This window comes from Pogoniulus pusillus, chromosome 18 (assembly GCF_015220805.1).
Source record: "Pogoniulus pusillus isolate bPogPus1 chromosome 18, bPogPus1.pri, whole genome shotgun sequence".
In the NCBI taxonomy this organism is placed as follows: Eukaryota; Metazoa; Chordata; class Aves; order Piciformes; family Lybiidae; genus Pogoniulus; species Pogoniulus pusillus.
Genome location: NC_087281.1, coordinates 17,639,188 through 17,657,314, shown reverse-complemented (window position 1 = coordinate 17,657,314; position 18,127 = coordinate 17,639,188). Strand labels below are relative to the sequence as shown.

The 18,127-nt window shown below is 39.5% G+C and overlaps 1 protein-coding gene across 1 annotated transcript in view; it reads right to left on the bottom strand.

The window, feature by feature from the left end:
• The window catches only part of RYR2 (ryanodine receptor 2), a 311,345-nt gene that overhangs the window by 221,481 nt on the left and 71,737 nt on the right, over nt 1–18,127 (bottom strand). The window contains exon 3 of the mRNA XM_064158603.1: nt 11,157–11,261. Coding sequence (XP_064014673.1) covers nt 11,157–11,261 — 105 coding nt within the window. The remainder of the gene's footprint in view (nt 1–11,156; nt 11,262–18,127) is intronic.

Here is an 18,127-nt window from a genome sequence, read left to right as displayed (position 1 = left end):
TCCTGCTGGGGAGCTCCGAGCTGCATCTCTCTCTCGAGCCTTTCTGCCGTTTTCTCTGACTAATCTACTTTGCTTCCTAACCCCCTGGCTGAACCTCCATTCTTCCTTGGGACTGGGGTAAGGTTGAGAGCTGGGGAGAGAATGTGGAAGGGCAGATGGAAGTCCCTCCTGGGGACTCAGGTTTCTGGGAGGGCTGTTGTGTTTCTAATAAGAAGTGAGGACTGTTTAGTCTGGAGAAGAGGAGGCTAAGGGGAGCTCACGTTGCTCTCTACAACTACCAGAATAAGAGGTTGCAATGAGGTGGTGGTCAGTCTTTTCTCCCATACACAAATTCAAATTGCCTCTAATTGTGACAGGGAAGGCTGAGGTTGGATATTACCAAAACTGTCTTTACATAAAGGGTGATCAGGCTGCGCAGGGAGGTGGTTGAATCACCGTCCCTGGAGGTGTTTAAAAAATAATGTATACATGGCACTCTGGGACATGATTTAAAGGTCATGGTGTTATCAACTTGCTGGTTGGACTCAATGATCTCAGAGGTCTTTTCCAACTTAAACACTTCTATGATTTTATGACTATTTGTTTTAGCTCCTTCTGTATATGCAACCTAGATCAGAAAATGTACATGGGAATAAACAAATTAATTTCTCTTCCCCTAAGGTCAGATTTTCCTGATCACTCAAGAAAGAAAAATCTGAGCGCACTAGAGATCTAACAGTCATGGTAAGGCTGGGAAAATGCCTGCCACCTACCTCCACAATGGGAACTGTGCCTGGGATGACAAAAATGTTTGGTTTTACACCATGCATCATCATTCCAAATATGGCATAGGCAAAAGAGTCCACGTGCCAGCCTAGAAATATTTGCTTGTTACAGTTCTGTGCTTTGAAACAGGTAATGATGTTATTCCTGCCCTTGTCTCTCCCTGAGTATAACCAGAATACAAAAATACCATGCATGCAGTCCCTGACTTTCCTCCAATATTTATATTTGATCAAAGTGCAGTTGATCAAAGTCAAGCTTTATTCTTTCTGTTCCTTACTTCTGATGCTAAATAAGGTGCACTGAGGAGAAAAATGGCAGTGCTTACTTTATATGCAAAAGTTTTCCACTTATTCTCACCGTTTTATTTCCCATTCTCCTGTTATCACTGCAGCACCTCTAAAAGAGCTGAGAATATTCAGGATTTTAAGCAGAATAAGCCTATCTGATCTTTTCATAAAGCTTTCCACTGGTAGATGTTAAGTCCATCTGCATGATACAAAGGTCCACACGGCATGAAATGTTGTGAGCTCCACTGTCTTCTATCTCCTTTCTCTCCTTTCTCTTTTTTGCACTAAGAAGCATTTAGACTATAAAGATTCAAAGTTTGGAAAGACCTTGCAACAAGCAGAAGTTAATATTACTGGATATAACAGCTCTGTCTCTCTTCATGACACATTGCTATCTGATGAAGACTTATCCAAAGACTTTCTGAAGAAAATTACTACTGCAATATTTTGTTGCTTCAGTGAGTTGTGCCTGACAGCTCTAGACAACCCTAACACTAATGAAAGCCTTTAAATAATCTAGAGGAAAAAAAGAAGATGGAGTTTGGACTTTTTGCTCAAAAGTTTGATTAAAAAAATATTTCTTGCTTTACTGCATCTATGACTTGTCAAGAGAAAATGTTCTGGACAGTGCAAGGACATAAGTCTCCAGAGTTCTGGAGACTTAGGATTCATTTCCAAGTCTTCTTCCATGTGAAGGTTCCACTAGCAATACTGAAAACACCTTTGTCTCATATTAATAACTGCTCTTAGCTTTCAGATACATTATTAGCTAGGCTACTTTAGCGTAAATCAGAGAGCTTAAATTGTCAAGAGTGCATTAAACGTCCAATCTTCACCTTTTTTTTTTTTTTTAAGGAAGTACCTTGATATTTTGGCTTATTCATTAATACACAGAATACTTATTAAAAGAAACAAGGAGTGCTACCTTTTCCATTTGCATGAGGGTTGAAATTACTTTCCCCCTTCTCCCATGCTGAGAAAATTATAAAGCTTCCAGCTCTCTGTGTTATCTTGCTGCTCACCAATACAAAGTAATTAATGAATTCAGAGTTCCACAGTTGGAGACAGACAATTTGAATATTCAAAAATTCAACACCCACAGTTGCATTCCTGTCCCAGAGTGCCTCCACCACTTCCCCACAGCATGGGAAAGCTACTGAAGAAACATCTATTTTCCCCATGCCTTAAACACAGAAGCAGAATTACATATGCGAGACACTTGCATGTGATGATTCCTTCACACGTTAGCCCTTTGGATCTGAGGAGAAGGGCTGCATTTTGCTCCCTTCAGCCCACACAAAATTAAACAGCAGTTTGCTCATAAGTGGCATGGAAAACAGATTTTACTAAAACAAGGCACCAGAAGAAGTGATTAATCAGCCATGACTGGATGATTAGATGGGAGTTAATAAGCTCATGATGCAATTTAGCTGGAACTCTGTCTAACGGATGGGTATCTGCAGACAACATTTTCCTGAAAATGAAATTGTTAAACACTGGAATTAAGGTGGTGAAATCAATTTTTTTTCCTATTACAGAAGCAGTTTATCTTAGAATGCAGACAAAATCAAATGCTTTCATTCTTTTAATAAGGGCTGACGCGGATTTATGAATGCACAAATCTGCATAACTCCTAGTCTTAACTACATTGGTTTGCCATGATATAACTGAGACTTTTAAAGAATAGTTAATTGCTTCTTTATCCAAAGACATAGGGAATTCAGTTTATTCAGGTAAGGTTTGGGGCTTCACCAATAATTCAGATTACAGCTATGTGCATTGAAGAAGAAGAGAAAAATACAACAATTGAGTGTCACACCATCCAGACCTTGTCTCAGCTGTGAGATCAATGTAAAGCTGCATTTTGTATGGTCAGAAATAAGAGAACAGTAAAAGGCAACAATTATAGTCAAGCAAAAAAAAAATCCATTTCAAAAGACTTCTCAGTGATTTGTGAGGTCTCTTCCAACCCTGATGATACTGTGATACTGTGTGATAAAGTATCAAGTTTTTGGATTTTCAAAAGAAATATGTTGGGTTTTTTGCACAGAGGCAGCAGTTGACCTTTGAAGGGACAATAAGTCAGTGATGCTCTCAGACCAAGGACAGAAGGTGGCTGGACTCTCCATAAGGATGGTCTGCTTCTGCCACTTCACTCTGGTGAGACCTCACTACCTGTCAGGGTAGCGGAATGCTGGAACAGGTTGCACAAGGAAGTGGTTTGGGTGCCACCCCTGGAGATATTCAAAGTGTAGCTTGACAGGGCTCTGGGACAGCTGATCTGCCACTGGGACAGTCGAGGATGCCACTGATTACTGCAGAGGCAGTTGGAGTAGATGACCTTCAGAGGTCTCTTCCACCCTAGACCATTCTATGATTCCAATATTTTTACATACACCCCCCTCAAAAAAAGTTAACTAAATTAAGTCAAATGATAAACAGACAGTAAGTGAAAAAAATGACCCACACAACCTTAATTTCAGTCCATGCCTATCATACTCTTACAACACAGTTCTCCACATGCCCATTACCTTTTCAACATCATTCAGAGACTTCCACGCTAATCATTTTCAGTCATTAGCATTTTGTCCATCTATTGTTTCTTTCACAGGACCACACAGAATCAGAACTAACTCTTGTTTTAGTCTTAGTATCTAAGCCACTTTGGAGCAGTGCAGAGCTGTAGTCTCAGAGAAAGGCCAAGTCATCCTCACCATCCCCTTCAAATTCCACTTCAATGGCAGACTTGTACTGGCTCCTGTTCTCCACATTCAACATCATCTTGCACATCGGTTTCCTGTACTCAGGACCACTGTCCAGCTTCACATGGATTTGGAGAACACCCAAAATTATCAGACAGAAGATTACTTCCAGCCTTAAACCTTGATCTCTCACAGAATGGCACATGCAATTAGTCTGAGCAGATCTGAGAAACTCCAGCACATTCATTTGTAACAAAGACTTCACACTGCATTTGTTATATATACTTAAATGTCTTTGCTTAGAAGGAAAATGTGTAATATCCTTACAGTAGCAGAAAAGCACAGCTGCTGTGCAAATATTGGGACAAAGATGCAGAACACTGCACAACTGTCAGTAGACAATAGGTCAACTAAAATCAATTTGCTGGAAACTAAGAAAAGATTTAACCCTTTATTTGATTTTGCTTAAAAGCAAGCAAATTTCAAGCATATCAAGACAAATGGGAACCATTTTTTCCTATTTAATGGAGTCTACAATGATAGATAGCACAAAAGGCCTTAAATTTACCCTGAGTTTTTCAGTCAGAAAGATAAGACTAAATACAGTGTGATATCCTGGATCAGCACTTTAAATCATCTCAGCATAAATATGAGAGAGCCCTACACTAGTCTGACTTACTCTAGTAAAGAGTATATGGTGCCATTCCAAATGCAGAAAGTGTAACTACAGATACACTCACTTTCTCACTACAGATGATGTATGTTTTTTCTAGTAAGCAATCAAAACGCTGACACTTGATGTGAAAGGACACATAAGTAACTAAGAGGAATCCATCTGCTGCCATACAGGGTAAGTCAATTTGATGCATCTGCCCTGCAAGAGTCATTAAAACACAATTCCTATGGAAGCACAATACACTCCAAGTGCAGGTGAATTTTCTAGTGAGCAGTTCATATAACGTGAAGCCGAGGCACTTACAGAGAAACTGAGCTTTCCACCCACTCTGCTGAACAAACAGTGAAAAAATTCCAGTCTTGGTCCCACATACATCTATATATGCCTGAACAAAAAGAACACCTCTTGTTGGCAAACAAAAGCACAGCTCAGCACACAGAAGCTCTGAAAGCTCTCACCAGAGTAGGCACCTGTTACTCTACATCCTCATGATGAAATTATATTCTTCCATGGATGGATGGCAGAAGAACAAAATCAGGATGGCTTGGCACTCATTCATGTTTTAGTCTGGATTTGAAAAGAATGCTTTAACACTGATAACAGAAACAACTAAAGCTGCTGTAAAAGGTGGTTTACCAAAAGCTCTCAGTCACTCCAATGGAAAGGTGCAGTTAACAACAATCCTTTGCATGGGATATAAAATCTCTTATCCACACAAAAGCACATAAAATACTGGCAGGTGAAAGTAACTCACGTATCTCATGTATTGTATGTGTCATGTATAAATATAGTCTGTTCACCCCATAGTATGGCATACAATCCAGAGTCATCTAATTTCAAAGGCTTACAGTAATCATCACGGAGGTATATAAAAGACAAGGCAAAAAAGTAGCATGTTATTTATGTAATGAGACTGCTGGATAGATTTCAGAGAATCCAAGCAAAGCAAGCATAACTCAAGGAATCATAAGTTCTTACTGGTTTCAAACAAAAAGCAGGCTTTTGTTCTCACCAATGTAAAAGATATATGACTCTGTGCTTGTACACTTACAGTAAAATGTCCTTTAAATGCCAAGCTAATTTAATTTGCTGTACCTAGTCAGTGCCCAAAACATTTTTTTGATCTCTGTAAAGCAGTAAATGCATTAAAATAGAATGAACTTTCAAACTAGCCATTTGATATATAAATAGAGATAGTACCTTCCAATTCCACTTTTAGGGGAAAAAATTACATTTTTAAAAATCAGGGTTAAAAAAAACCCAAACAACAAACAAACTTTTGAAATACATTTCAAATATGAGTTAGTAGCAATGGTCTTTATGAAGATTACCTCACACTTCATTTCAATTTCCAGACCCTCTTGGGAAATTTTTATCTTAATAGCTTTTTTTTTTTTTAATGCATCACTGTGTTTGAGGAGGATTTCACAAAACTTTCCTGAAAAAAAAAGGTCTAACTCATTTGCTGAGGCAACTGATGTTAAGAATACATCTGATGTTTTTAGCATGGCTAAATAAGTCTGGACGCTTTTTCTTTTGACGGCTCGAGAACTGTCACAATAGAAAGGTGACTTGGTGGAGAATGTTGTGAACTCTAAAATACACTCACCTGTGGATCGGCAATAGAGACTTAAAGTAGCTAAGCTTGCTGAAGAGTGCATATGCTGGCCATGACTTTGGCCAAGACACTAGGAATAACCAGCGTGATCACTTACCTTGCCTGCTATATGTCATGCCTGAAACACATACACTAGGGACCTAAATTGAAGTCACGTCCTCCTACACACTACCCATCACATTGTGCTAGTTTGAAGCTAGCTAGAATGTTTTGGTGAGAAGAACTAGATTACAGGCTGTGAAAGGAAAACAATGGTGATGTCTACTTCACTCACAGTCTTGCTGAGATGTATGGGAACAAGAAATAACAACATTAGGTAACACTCTCGGCACCACTCTTGCTGGGGCTGCTGGCTGAGCTGCATCTCTCTAACCTCACCCTCCATTTTGGGCTAACCCACTTTGCTTCCTAATCTCTTGGCCAAATCTCTATTCTTCTTTGGGACTGGGGTAAGGTTGAGAGGGGCAGGGGGAAGGTCAGGGGGTGGTTGAGAGCCCCTCCTGGGGACTCAGGTTTCTGGGAGGGCTGTTGTGTTTCTGTATTACCTTTTACCTTGTATATTTCTGTATATAACTGTAAATATCTGCTTGTATATTGTGCTAGCTGTAAATAATAAGCTTCATTCATATTTCCAGAGCTGGCTGAGTCTAGTCTGGATGATTTCTAAAGTGTGGGGGGGCAGGGAACACCCAAACCATCACACACGTCTAGAAGGACTTCTCTTTCTAGTATTGGTTATATTGTCCAGATATTTCCAAAGTTACTGAATACAAGTTATGGACAAATGGGCAGGCATTATTTCTCAAGAGAATTAGAGAAAATTTCCAGGGATTGATATGATTGCGGCATTTCAGCACCTTCACAAGGAGAAGGTACTAAATGTTAAAGCTCCTGAATCTGTTAAAGATTTTTACATTAAAACAAAAAGCAGTGAATAACCAGAATGAAAAGATGAGAAGCAAAACATTGTTACCATGCCTTGTCACAGCACTCCTAAATTATTCCAGAAACTCTGAATTAGAGGGATCACTGGAAAAAACAACAAGCAGGCTAAAAATAGATAAAGACTTTTCCTGCTCTTAAATGCTTTATAAAAATCTAAAGATTTCCATTTCTATCTTTCTTCTGCTTTTTTAATAATAAAAAGTTACACTTAAAACCCAAGTCAGAATAATGAGAAAATAATATGTAGGCTGTAGAGCCATCTAGGAGAGAGTAGCTCTAAATCCACTTGCCTAAGAAACCAGAGTCCATACTCTTAGCACACATGTAGTGGTAGTTTTTATTTATACAACTATTTAATACTTTCTCTGCACACGAGTTCTCCTTTTCCCCAACCCTTTTATAGGTTCTCTTCTGTGGATGAACTAACAAGAAAAGTATATGCACATAGCACTTAGGTCCCCAGAAAAATGAGAAGTTTAGAATCGTAGAATCAGTCAGGGTTGGAAGGGACCACAAGGATCATCTAGTTCCAAACCCTCCTGCCGTGGGCAGGGACACCCTACTCTAGATCAGCCTGGCCAGAGCCCCATCCAGCCTGGCCTTAAACACCCCCAGGGATGGGGCCTCAACCACCTTCCTGAGCAACCCATTCCAGGCTCTCACCACTCTCATGCTGAAAAACTTCCTCCTCATGTCCAGCCTGAACCTACCCATCTCCAGCTTTGCTCCATTCCCCTCCTCTTGTCACTCCCTCGTAGCCTAAAAAGTCCCTCCCCAGCTTTTTTGTAGGCCCCTTTCAGATCCTGGAAGGCCACAAGAAGGTCACCTGGGAGCCTCCTCTTCTCCAGACTGAACAGCCCCAACTCTTTCAGTCTGTCCTCATAGGAGAGCTGCTCCAGCCCTCTGATCATCCCAGTGGCCCTATTTACCTATTGAATATGCAAAGTGCAAATAATGCTGCCTGAGGAAACAAAATGGGTTGTAGGGTGGGCTTTTTTTTTTTTTACAAAAAGCATGAAGTCAAGCTACAAACTTCAATCACTAAGAAACTGCCAGGGCTCAGCATAGTGTTCTGAAAGAAAATGACTAAACCTGAACACACAAACTACTCAGTACCTAGGGTTAAAGGGCACTGCACATGTTCTTTCCTACAAAATTTCACTCATTTTCCACTGCTGTCTTTGCTACTAGCATTTACCTGACTCAGAAGAGAGCACTCAGATAAATCACTGATCTCACAGGATGGGAATTTTCTTTATTTGATTCTTGCACAAAAAAGGTAGGTATTTATTGCAGAGGTAATCTTGTAGACTTAATACACACTAATTGAGAATTACAATGAAATCCAGGTAGTGCACACAGTTACTCTTTCTCCAGCATGAGAAAAAGCTGCTTATTGCTCCATCCCAAGTCCCCAGGAGATTTTGTTCATATCACTCAACCACTTGCCACTGACTTACCTGTTATATAATAAGAATACTTATTATATAAATAGAATTTAAGAGGTTACACACCACAAAAAGCAAAGCCCAAGAAGCCCACTTTTTAACACAGCAGCCTTAATGGTTTCTAACGTAATCAAAAGCAACTGAGAACTGAAAAGAACTCCTTTGCAGGATTCTTTCCATTAGGCAACTGAGGTTATACTGAATCCAGTTTATCTCTTCTCCTAAATGAAAAAAAAACAACACAGCTATTCTAAATGCCAAAAAAAAACCCAAAGGGAAATAATAAAATTATGATGCTCCAAGAATATAATAGTGCTTCAAATGCCTGCACAAGAGTGTGCCTTCTCATAAAACTTAAACTACCCACACCAGTCATTAAATGAAAAAATTGCATGCTCTAACAGTTACTTCAGACAAATCTGAAGCTGTCTACATAAGTACTCACTACAACCACAAGAGAATTGAATTTTTCATAGAAACTACATGCAGTTATCAAATGCCAGTGCTGTTAATTTAGCAGCACATACATATTCATTTATTTCCTTCCACACTGGCAAAAACATGATCTTGTTCATCTACATGCTACTGTTTTCAAGATTATTCTCTTCTAATATTGATGTATCCATATAGGTAGATTCCTAATGTATTTGCCATGCAAATTTGCAGTAGATGTACACCCATTATTCAGTAAACATCAGCTACCTGGTTTGGTATAGTTGTAGTTCTGTGTTTTCTGCTAACATTGGGACTGAATAGGAGTTGGGAGCACAGCAAACTACTCTGTATACAGGTAATGATCTCATAATGACCACACTTGGAGATTGCTTTATCTGTTTTGTGCAAATCTCAGAAGACCTGTGAGTACAGAGCACTGTAAATCAGTATAACTGCCATCACACTGCATTAGACATGGATATGAATGCCCAGAACTCTGACATTCACTGTTATTCACAAAAAACATCCAGAACTCTTTCCAGAAAACACCAAATAACCATTAAACACCATTCTTCCAGCTTAGAGTACATAGGTCCTATCAGTCACTGTGCCCCATAAAAGTCACTTTCTCTTCCTGCTCACATCTAGCACAGGAACTAGCCCAAGAATTAGGGCAAATGTTCCTCCTGAGCTACCTATGAAGCTCTCTTTAGCCTGTTGTCTTCCCAACAGAATACCCAAGCTCACATTTTTTAACCATTCTGCAGAGGATTTGGTTCTCTTTCTATCTTCTCTGGATGTCATCTCTGTACTAAGAGGAAATATTCATTCACAGTTGGCCCCAAGACTCTGCTAAAGATAGCCCAACAGAAAATCTGCCAATTATCATTATGATTAAAAAGTTGCAATACTTCACATATAAAAGCTGAATGTTTTTTTTTTCCATTCATTCTAATCTGCTCTGCAGCACTAGTTTGACATTGCACTCCCCTACATTTCTTTTAGTTTCTGCTCCTGCTTACATATGGTGGGAATAACCAAGAAATCTGGTGCTCTGCTTCAAATGTATGGTCTCACACACATCCTTGAGTATGGACTGTGACTTCAGACACTACACCTGCACATGCATGTTCTGATTTATTTCCAGTGGATTTGCTAGCTCTTTGTTTCAGTACTTACAAGGCTCTCATTTAGAAGCATGGAACTGCTTACTCTGCCACCACCTCATCTCTCAGATGTTGTTAACAGTCTCTGGCTGTTGGAGTTAGTCTTTGGAACAAATTCTCACTGACAGCAAACACTTTGGTTCATCCACAGGAATACTCCTGGACTTAATTTCCCAAATATAATTTTCAGTCTCAGTGCCTGGTATTTTATGGGACTGACTAAACTATGCTAGAATTTGCTTTCTTGTGGAGCTCTCAGAAATACCTGAGTCATTCTTCTTTCTCTCCTTCCAGCTTTCTTGATTGACAAATTTATAGCCAACCTCTACTTCTCTTTTACCCATACAACTCCTGGGCCTACGCTCACTCCTCCTCACCTGAAGTTTATAACACTCCAATTGGAGCACAGAATTCAAACAAATCCCACAGAGCATATATGGAACACTCAAATACATTGTAACAAGTCTAATTACACAGCAGAGAGCATTAATTACACCATTGGGGTTTATTTGCAAACACCTATTTGCTAGCCTAACAATTAACATTATTCTTATATACCTAATCCTCCAGATTGGGAAAAAGAAAAAGGTATCCATTTCCACAATTCTTATCAACACTACTCTATTTCCATCTCTCAAGGTGAGTTACAAGACATTTTAGCTCAGGCCACACTGAACAACTTCATTATTTCCAGAGAAACATAACACACATTCAAGCATTTTAAGACTACCTGACAATCTCATTTGATTCAGCCACAAATCCTTAAAAGCTTAGCTGCTCTCTCTGATCAAGCTTTATATTTCACATTATGAGATTTCAAATTAAAACATTCTTGCAGTTCTATGCTGACTTGCAGCACATGGAAATTGTTGGGAATTTACAATTCTTAAGCTTCAGTGTCCCAAAATTTACAATTCTTAAGTTGCAAGTGTCCCAAATTTCTCAAAAATCAGACAATTCCTGTAGCAGAAGAGGAAAACTGAACATAAAGAATTCATGAAGCTGTAAGCTTGTACAAGTCATGAGATCTGTGACACAGTGAGAGGAAAAAAAACCCACAAGGAAAAAGTTGAACTTTGCAAGATGAAAAGAAAGTGACTATTTGGTAACTTACCCCTTCTGCCTTTTCTTCTGTGTTGGCCAGCATCTCCTGGAGGGCACGTACTGAGAGAGACTGCTCCAACACGAAGGTGCAGATGGACAAATCAGGTGGAACATTCTAGACAGAATGAAAACATGAGATCACATGAGTGACAGATTTGCTGGATAGCACTTCTTTCAATTCTTCTCTTGTCCTTCACTTGCCACAAATCTGAAAGATCTGCTATACCTCTGAGACTATGAAAGCCAGCCACATACTGGGCTGCAACATTTAAGGCTTAGCCAGCAAGTGAAGTGTTTCTTCCTCTCTGTTCAGCATTTACAAGCTATCACCTGGGCTACTGGGTCCCAGATTCAATAAACACACAATAAACTGCATCAAGCTCAGCAGAAGTTCGTTAGGATTGCTGGGGCTGGTGCACTCACCCTGTATGGCTGGGGGAGCTAAGCTTTATCAGCCCAGATTGAGGGGAGAGAGGAGAAGGGGATCTTAACAGTTCTCTTTACAAATCTAATAATGATTAGAGAAAAAAAAATGGAGGCAGACTCTTTTAGAGATGCTCATTGAAAGGAATAGCGATACAGGTTGCAGCACCAAAATTACAGCACTGAAAGAACATTCATCCGAGAGTAAAAAGCACTGTCAAAAGCTTCCAAGCAAAGAAGTGAATTCTCTATCAGTTCCATACTAGTGTATGGAACACATCTCAGACACTATGATCAGATCACAAGGGAAACAAAATTCTGTCTTCAGGCCATTGACAGCAGCCAGACCTTGTCCTTATGATGGTTCTCCAGGTCAGGAAGAATTTTCTCTAGCAGAAAAATCAGAAGCTGAATATCAGAGCCAAGACACTAGCTTCTCATGCATGCTTCACCATGTCCTACTCTAAGTGGGATGAAACTATACGTAGAGTCTTAGAAAAAACAAATATTTAACTTGTCACGACCGGAAAAAGAAAGTCATTGAGCGACTGAAAAGCTAATCTTCCAGACCACCATACTAATTCAAAAGAGAATTGGAACACATTTCTAACAGCGATGTCTAAGTTGCAAAGTAAAATTAGATTCTATGTGGGGATCTTTTCTCTGTTAATAGAATAATATGCAACTCCTACATGCTTTTTTCTTGCCTCTGTGGCAGCTTTCTGTCAGCTGCTGCTGGAGATGTGGTCAAGGCCCTCGCAGATCAGTGTGACCATAAGCAATGCCACATGAACTCCAGACCAATTCAATGTGAATTACACCAGAGACTCACTATTGATTGTTCTGACCCTCATTACACAGTCTTTGACCACAGAGCACACACACATTAGCATAATTAGGCAAGAACAACCCAGCCCTCTGCATAAACTCCACCATGTTCTTCTCATTAACAAGATGTCCCCTATCTATCCTTTCTGAGATAAGGTGGCCAGCAGCTGGTGGGAACCAAGGTCAGCATCTGTCTGTTATTATCCTTCTTCACTTGGCATTTCCACATGCCTCCAGAAATTCTTTTGTGTTTCTTCTTTTTCTTTTCATGCCAGTTGCATATTTTACTTTAGCAATATTTTTACTGACTGTTGGAAATTGGCTTCTTTATGCCATGAACACTGTAAAATCATTCCAGCTGTAAAACTGTATGTTTATTCAAAGTGTGTACAGTTTGAAGAGGATGATTCCAAAGCCTTAAACATAAAAATTGTAAAACGTATCTGCAAAATCATTTCATTCTCTTTTTTCCATAAGGTAGTTCACTCAGAATGGTTCATATTGTCAATAATTTATGAAACTTCTCTTCAGCATTCCTAACTACAGTAATTCAAGTCTGCTTATTAATGGAAGTTCTTCACAGAGAGAGTGATTTGCCATCGGAATGGGCTGCCCAGGGAGGTGGTGGAGTCACCACCCCTGGAGGTGTTCAAGAAAAGCCTGGATGAGGCATTCAGTGCCATGGTCTAGTCGACTGGATAGGGCTGGGTGCTAGTTTGAACTCGATGATCTTGGAGGTCTCTTCCAACCTGGTTGATTCTATGATTCTGTGATTATTTTCCACTATTTATTTTTCCAATAAAATTACTGTAAAATGGTATTTTAAGTTAGTTTTAGCCAGATCAAGAAGCATTAAACAGCATCCTCTTTTGCATGGGATTATGACTGACTTAGGCAATGACAGGCATAAAATGTCTTTAAGTCAATTCTTTCAGACTTCAGCTTCTACTTGTCAGTGTTCTTGTTGTCATGTTTCTTTTGTAGGTATTTTTCTTTTGTAGTTGCTTAAAACGTTCCTTTCATGCTAGTATTTGGCCAACAGACAACTAACAGGATTATTTCCAAAATATTCATGTAATTTCAGCACTACCATATGCCCTTACTTTACAAAGCAGGAAAGGGAGCACTTAAAGATCATGGACTGCAAGGTGGCATTTCTGCTAGGTAAACACAAGCACAATTTTCCACTCTGGAAAGCTGGTGATATGGACAGTGGCACTGCGTGCACCCTCAGCAAGTTTTCTGGTGATACCAAGCTATGTGGTGCAGCAGACAGGCTGGAGGGAAGGGCACAAGCTAACCTCAGGAGGTTCAACAAGACCAAGTGCAAGGTCCTGCATCTGGGTTGAGTTGTGTTCCAAAAGAGTTTGTCTTGTGATAAAACATGAAATGAGGTCCAGGGAATCCGTATCACTTACCTCCAAGCCAACAGACCAGTGAAAAATCCCAACCAACAACAGCAGTATTCAAATGAATTTATTTTGTGATAGATTGGCAAAATCAGAAATATTTTCATGGATTTTAACATAAAATACACCAAATTACTTTAGAAGTGAAAAGTAGCAACTCAGTATTTCTCAGAGATGAAACATCACTGATGTTCTCTGCTAGTTCTCATTCATCAGAGTTGTCTTGTTTTCAATGATTTGCCTAGACAATCTCCTCTATTAGCACCACTAAAACAACTGAGTAATAATAAAAGCCTATCACACAAATCAACTAGAAATTTTATATTACATTTCAAAAGGTGTTTTGGTATTTCTAGAATAAAAACAGTAAATTAATGTTACATTTTTTTCTGTTAATCGTTTTAATGGCACAACCAGCAAAATTAGATAAAATACAATAATGTCACTCATCTACAACTCTTAAATCATGTGTATATATATATTATTTAGAAAATTTGAGAATGCTTTATTATGCTTTTCATTTTAAACTACATAAATATATTGTGCATACTAATTCTGTGAAGTAGTATTTATGTGGTAAATCACCCTTTGTTCTGTGGAAAGCAGATTTGCAATTTGGATAACCATACCCTTTATTACAAAGGTGCTTTGACTAAAGCTTGTGAAATGCTATCTAAAAATAACTCTAATCCAACCTGCAATTGACTCATGGATACTGGGTGTATTAATTACACACTGTTTCAGTTTTAAGTGAATTATTTGCAAGTATACATACTCCAGTGTGAGGACAATGAAAGAGAGAGGTTGAGATGCAAAATTCAGTCCTGCTGTCATTACTCTTAACACAATGCTAACAAGCCACAATAACATTGCTCTGCTCATATAACATGCTGCATATGATCTTGTAAATATAAAATGAGCTTCTGCCTCACATACATAGAAGTAGAAGATTGAAAAAATAATGTATTACATTGGCAAATACATCTCTGCCTCTACAAGTAAGCAGGTTTACCCCAGCTTTGTTTCCCCTCTTACTTATTTGCAAGCTTTCTAGTTGTTTTCCTAGGGTTTGGTTATTTCTATTTCTCTGCTAACCAAATGAAAAATGAAGAAATACTTTGGAGAAATAGGACCATAGAAACACAGAATTAACCAGGTTGGAAAAGACCTTCGAGATCACCACATCCAACCTATTACCCAAATCTTGCCCCTTCCTTTCCACACCTGAAACACTACATCTTTATTCATAAGCAAATGTTTGAATAAAATAAGGATGACTCAGGTAGCTGGGAGGGAGAGAAACAAGTAAGCCACCCAAACAGAATTGACATAAGAATACATAAATAATACCTCAGGTAAAAGCTATTTGCTTAAAGATGCCAATATTTTTACTGACTTATTACCAGGGCTATCAAGAAATGGACTCACAGGGGACACAGTCTCAAGTTGTGCCAGGGAAAGTATAGGCTGGATGTTAGGAGGAAGTTGTTGGCAGAGAGAGTGATTGGCATTGGAATGGGCTGCCCAGGGAGGTGGTGGAGTCACCGTCCCTGGAGGTGTTCAAGAAAAGCCTGGATGAGGCACTTAGTGCCATGGTCTAGATGACTGGCTAGGGCTGGGTGCTAGGTTGGACTGGATGATCTTGGAGGTCTCTTCCAATCTGGCTGATTCTATGATTCTAATCTCTAACAGATTACCAAATAAATCACACATCAGTGCCTAAAAACCCACCTAACTAAACAGCATCCACAGTTTGCATCATTGGCCAAAAAAATACTAGGTGGGTGTTCATAACTTTTTTTAAACTAACACATTTAATAGATGCTTAACTTTGAGAATCCAAGTAGGAGGATTCAGAAAATTAATTTTAGTGCAGAGTTGAAGCAAAATCTCTAGTCCAATTTGTGGGAGTACTCTGAAAGAAACTGAGCCCATCATCTATCTTCAAGTTACATTTAAATTCATACATCTCAGTCTTTCCACTTAAAGGAGATTTTGTTTGGTGACAGCGATGAAACATACTCAGTATTACCAAGTAGAAAGTTCCATTTCTAGGATATCACATAGTTGGGGTAGCTTTCCATGTTTTCAAATTTGTCATTGAAAAGATGGGCCCAGTACAGAAATACATGGCTCTGACAAGTCCCATCAGCCAGACAGGATTAATATTCACCAAATTCCAAAACCAGAAAAGACAGAGAACGAAATACGAGTCTTACAGATTCGGTTCTAGAAGAGAGGAACATGCCAATAACACTGTCAAGTTGCTTTTTCAGTCTGAAACCATCACTTTCTGCGTGAGGCATTAATAGGCTATTCCATCTGACAGTGATTTCAAAAGCAGAGAAGTATTCAACACTCAAATATTTTTGTGTTACTGCATGTAAAACCTGTAACGCTCTCATCTTTTTGGTCGAGAGGCTTGACAAGGGAGTGGTCTTTTGTCACAAGTTTGCTTTTTGCTTTCTCTAGGAAGAGATTTGAAAATCTGGTGAAGTTCTACTTTCTAAAAAACAAAATAAATCTTTCTGGGGGTTGGAAGTGACCTCTGGAGTGGTTATTCTGACACTTTCTCTGGTAAGACCTCACCTACAATGCTACACCCAGCTCCTGAACCCTCAACACAGGAAGGACATGGACCTGATGCAGCAGGTCCAAGGGGAGGGCCATTAAAATGATCAGGGGGTTGGAGCACCTCTCATACAAGCACAGGTTGAAGGAGTTGGAGTTGTTGTGCCAGGGGAAGTATAGGCTGGATGTTAGGAAGAAGTTCTTCCCAGAGGGAGTGATTTGCCATTGGAATGGGCTGCCCAGGGAGGTGGTGGAGTCACCGTCCCTAGGAGTGTTCAAGAGAAGACTGGCTGAGGCACTTAGTGCCATGGTCTAGTTGACTGGATAGGGCTGGGTGCTAGGTTGGACTCGATGATCTTGGAGGTCTCTTCCAACCTCGTTGATTCTATGATTCTATGTTCAGTTTGGAGAAGACTCCATGGAGATCTAATAGTGGCCTTCTAGTATTTGAGTGGAGCCTACAAGAAGGCTGGAGAGACACTGTTTATGAAGGCCTGTAGAGATAGAATGAGGAGCAATGGCTTTAAATTACAGAAGGGTAGATTTAGATCAGGTGTTTGGAACAAGTTCTTTACCATGACGGTAGTGGAACACTGGAACAGGTTGGCCACAGAGGTAGTTGAGATGCCATCCATTGAGATATTCAGGATCAGGCTTGACAAGGCTCTGAGCAATCTGATCTAATGGAGGATATCCCTACTTACTACAAAGGGGTTGGACTAGATGACCTTTGGAGATCCCTTCCAACCTAAACCATTCTATATAATGCTCAGCTATAAAAGTTGGGAGAAGGGCAGGCAGGGGAGCTGCACCCTGAGGACTGGCTGGGCCTCTGTTGGTTGGTGGTGAGCAATTGTTTTCAACTTCATCATGTACATTTCTGGGGTTTTATTTCTCTCTCTTTGCTATTTTCCTTTTCATAATCATTAATGATAGTACTTAAATTATTAAATTGTTATCTCAACCCACAAATTTTCTCACTAATTCTCAGTCGTGCTGGGGGGGGGGGGGTGGGGGGTGGGAGAGGAAGTGAGCAAGTAGATGCATGGTGCTTAGTTGTCAGCTGGGGTTAAACCACAACAGGCTGTTATTAAAAGCAGCCTTAAATGCTTTTGCAATTCCCAGTATGGTGTTAAATTCCTTCACAGATTTAGGGCCTCATCTATTGCATTTCTAGAAAGGGTAAGTAAATAATGTTTTTACTTTTATCAAAATATTTTCTGTTTAACTTCATGCTGATTCTGCAAATTCTTCCTTTCTTCCTTATTATGCTAATCTCATGTGTATTAACCAGAACTTCACAGTTCCCTTTTATTCTCAGAGATTATGTTCTATTGGTAGCTACTGCAGAAGTAACACAAAAACTCTGGGACATTATCAGCTGGGAGGGAACTATTGCTTTAGAACCTGGAAGGAAGCAGCCACCCTCTGACACTTGCAGCATCAGAAAGATGATCTTTATAAAACACTGGTGTGCCCTTCTCTGGAAAGCAGAGCAGACATCCAACAGGAAAATCTTCCTAATCTCTGACCACACTTATTATAAACCATGCATGGTTTTTAATACAGCAATCATATTTCCAAGCAAAAATCCTACAATCTTTCAGGATCAAAACAAGTAGAACAAAAGTGCATGGCACTAGAGGCTGTAGTGGTAACTGGCACAGCCTGACCTGTCCCAGGAAAAATTCTACCTCCACATAATAACCTATAGGACATCTTCTGCAGAGACTTTCTTACTGTTAAATTT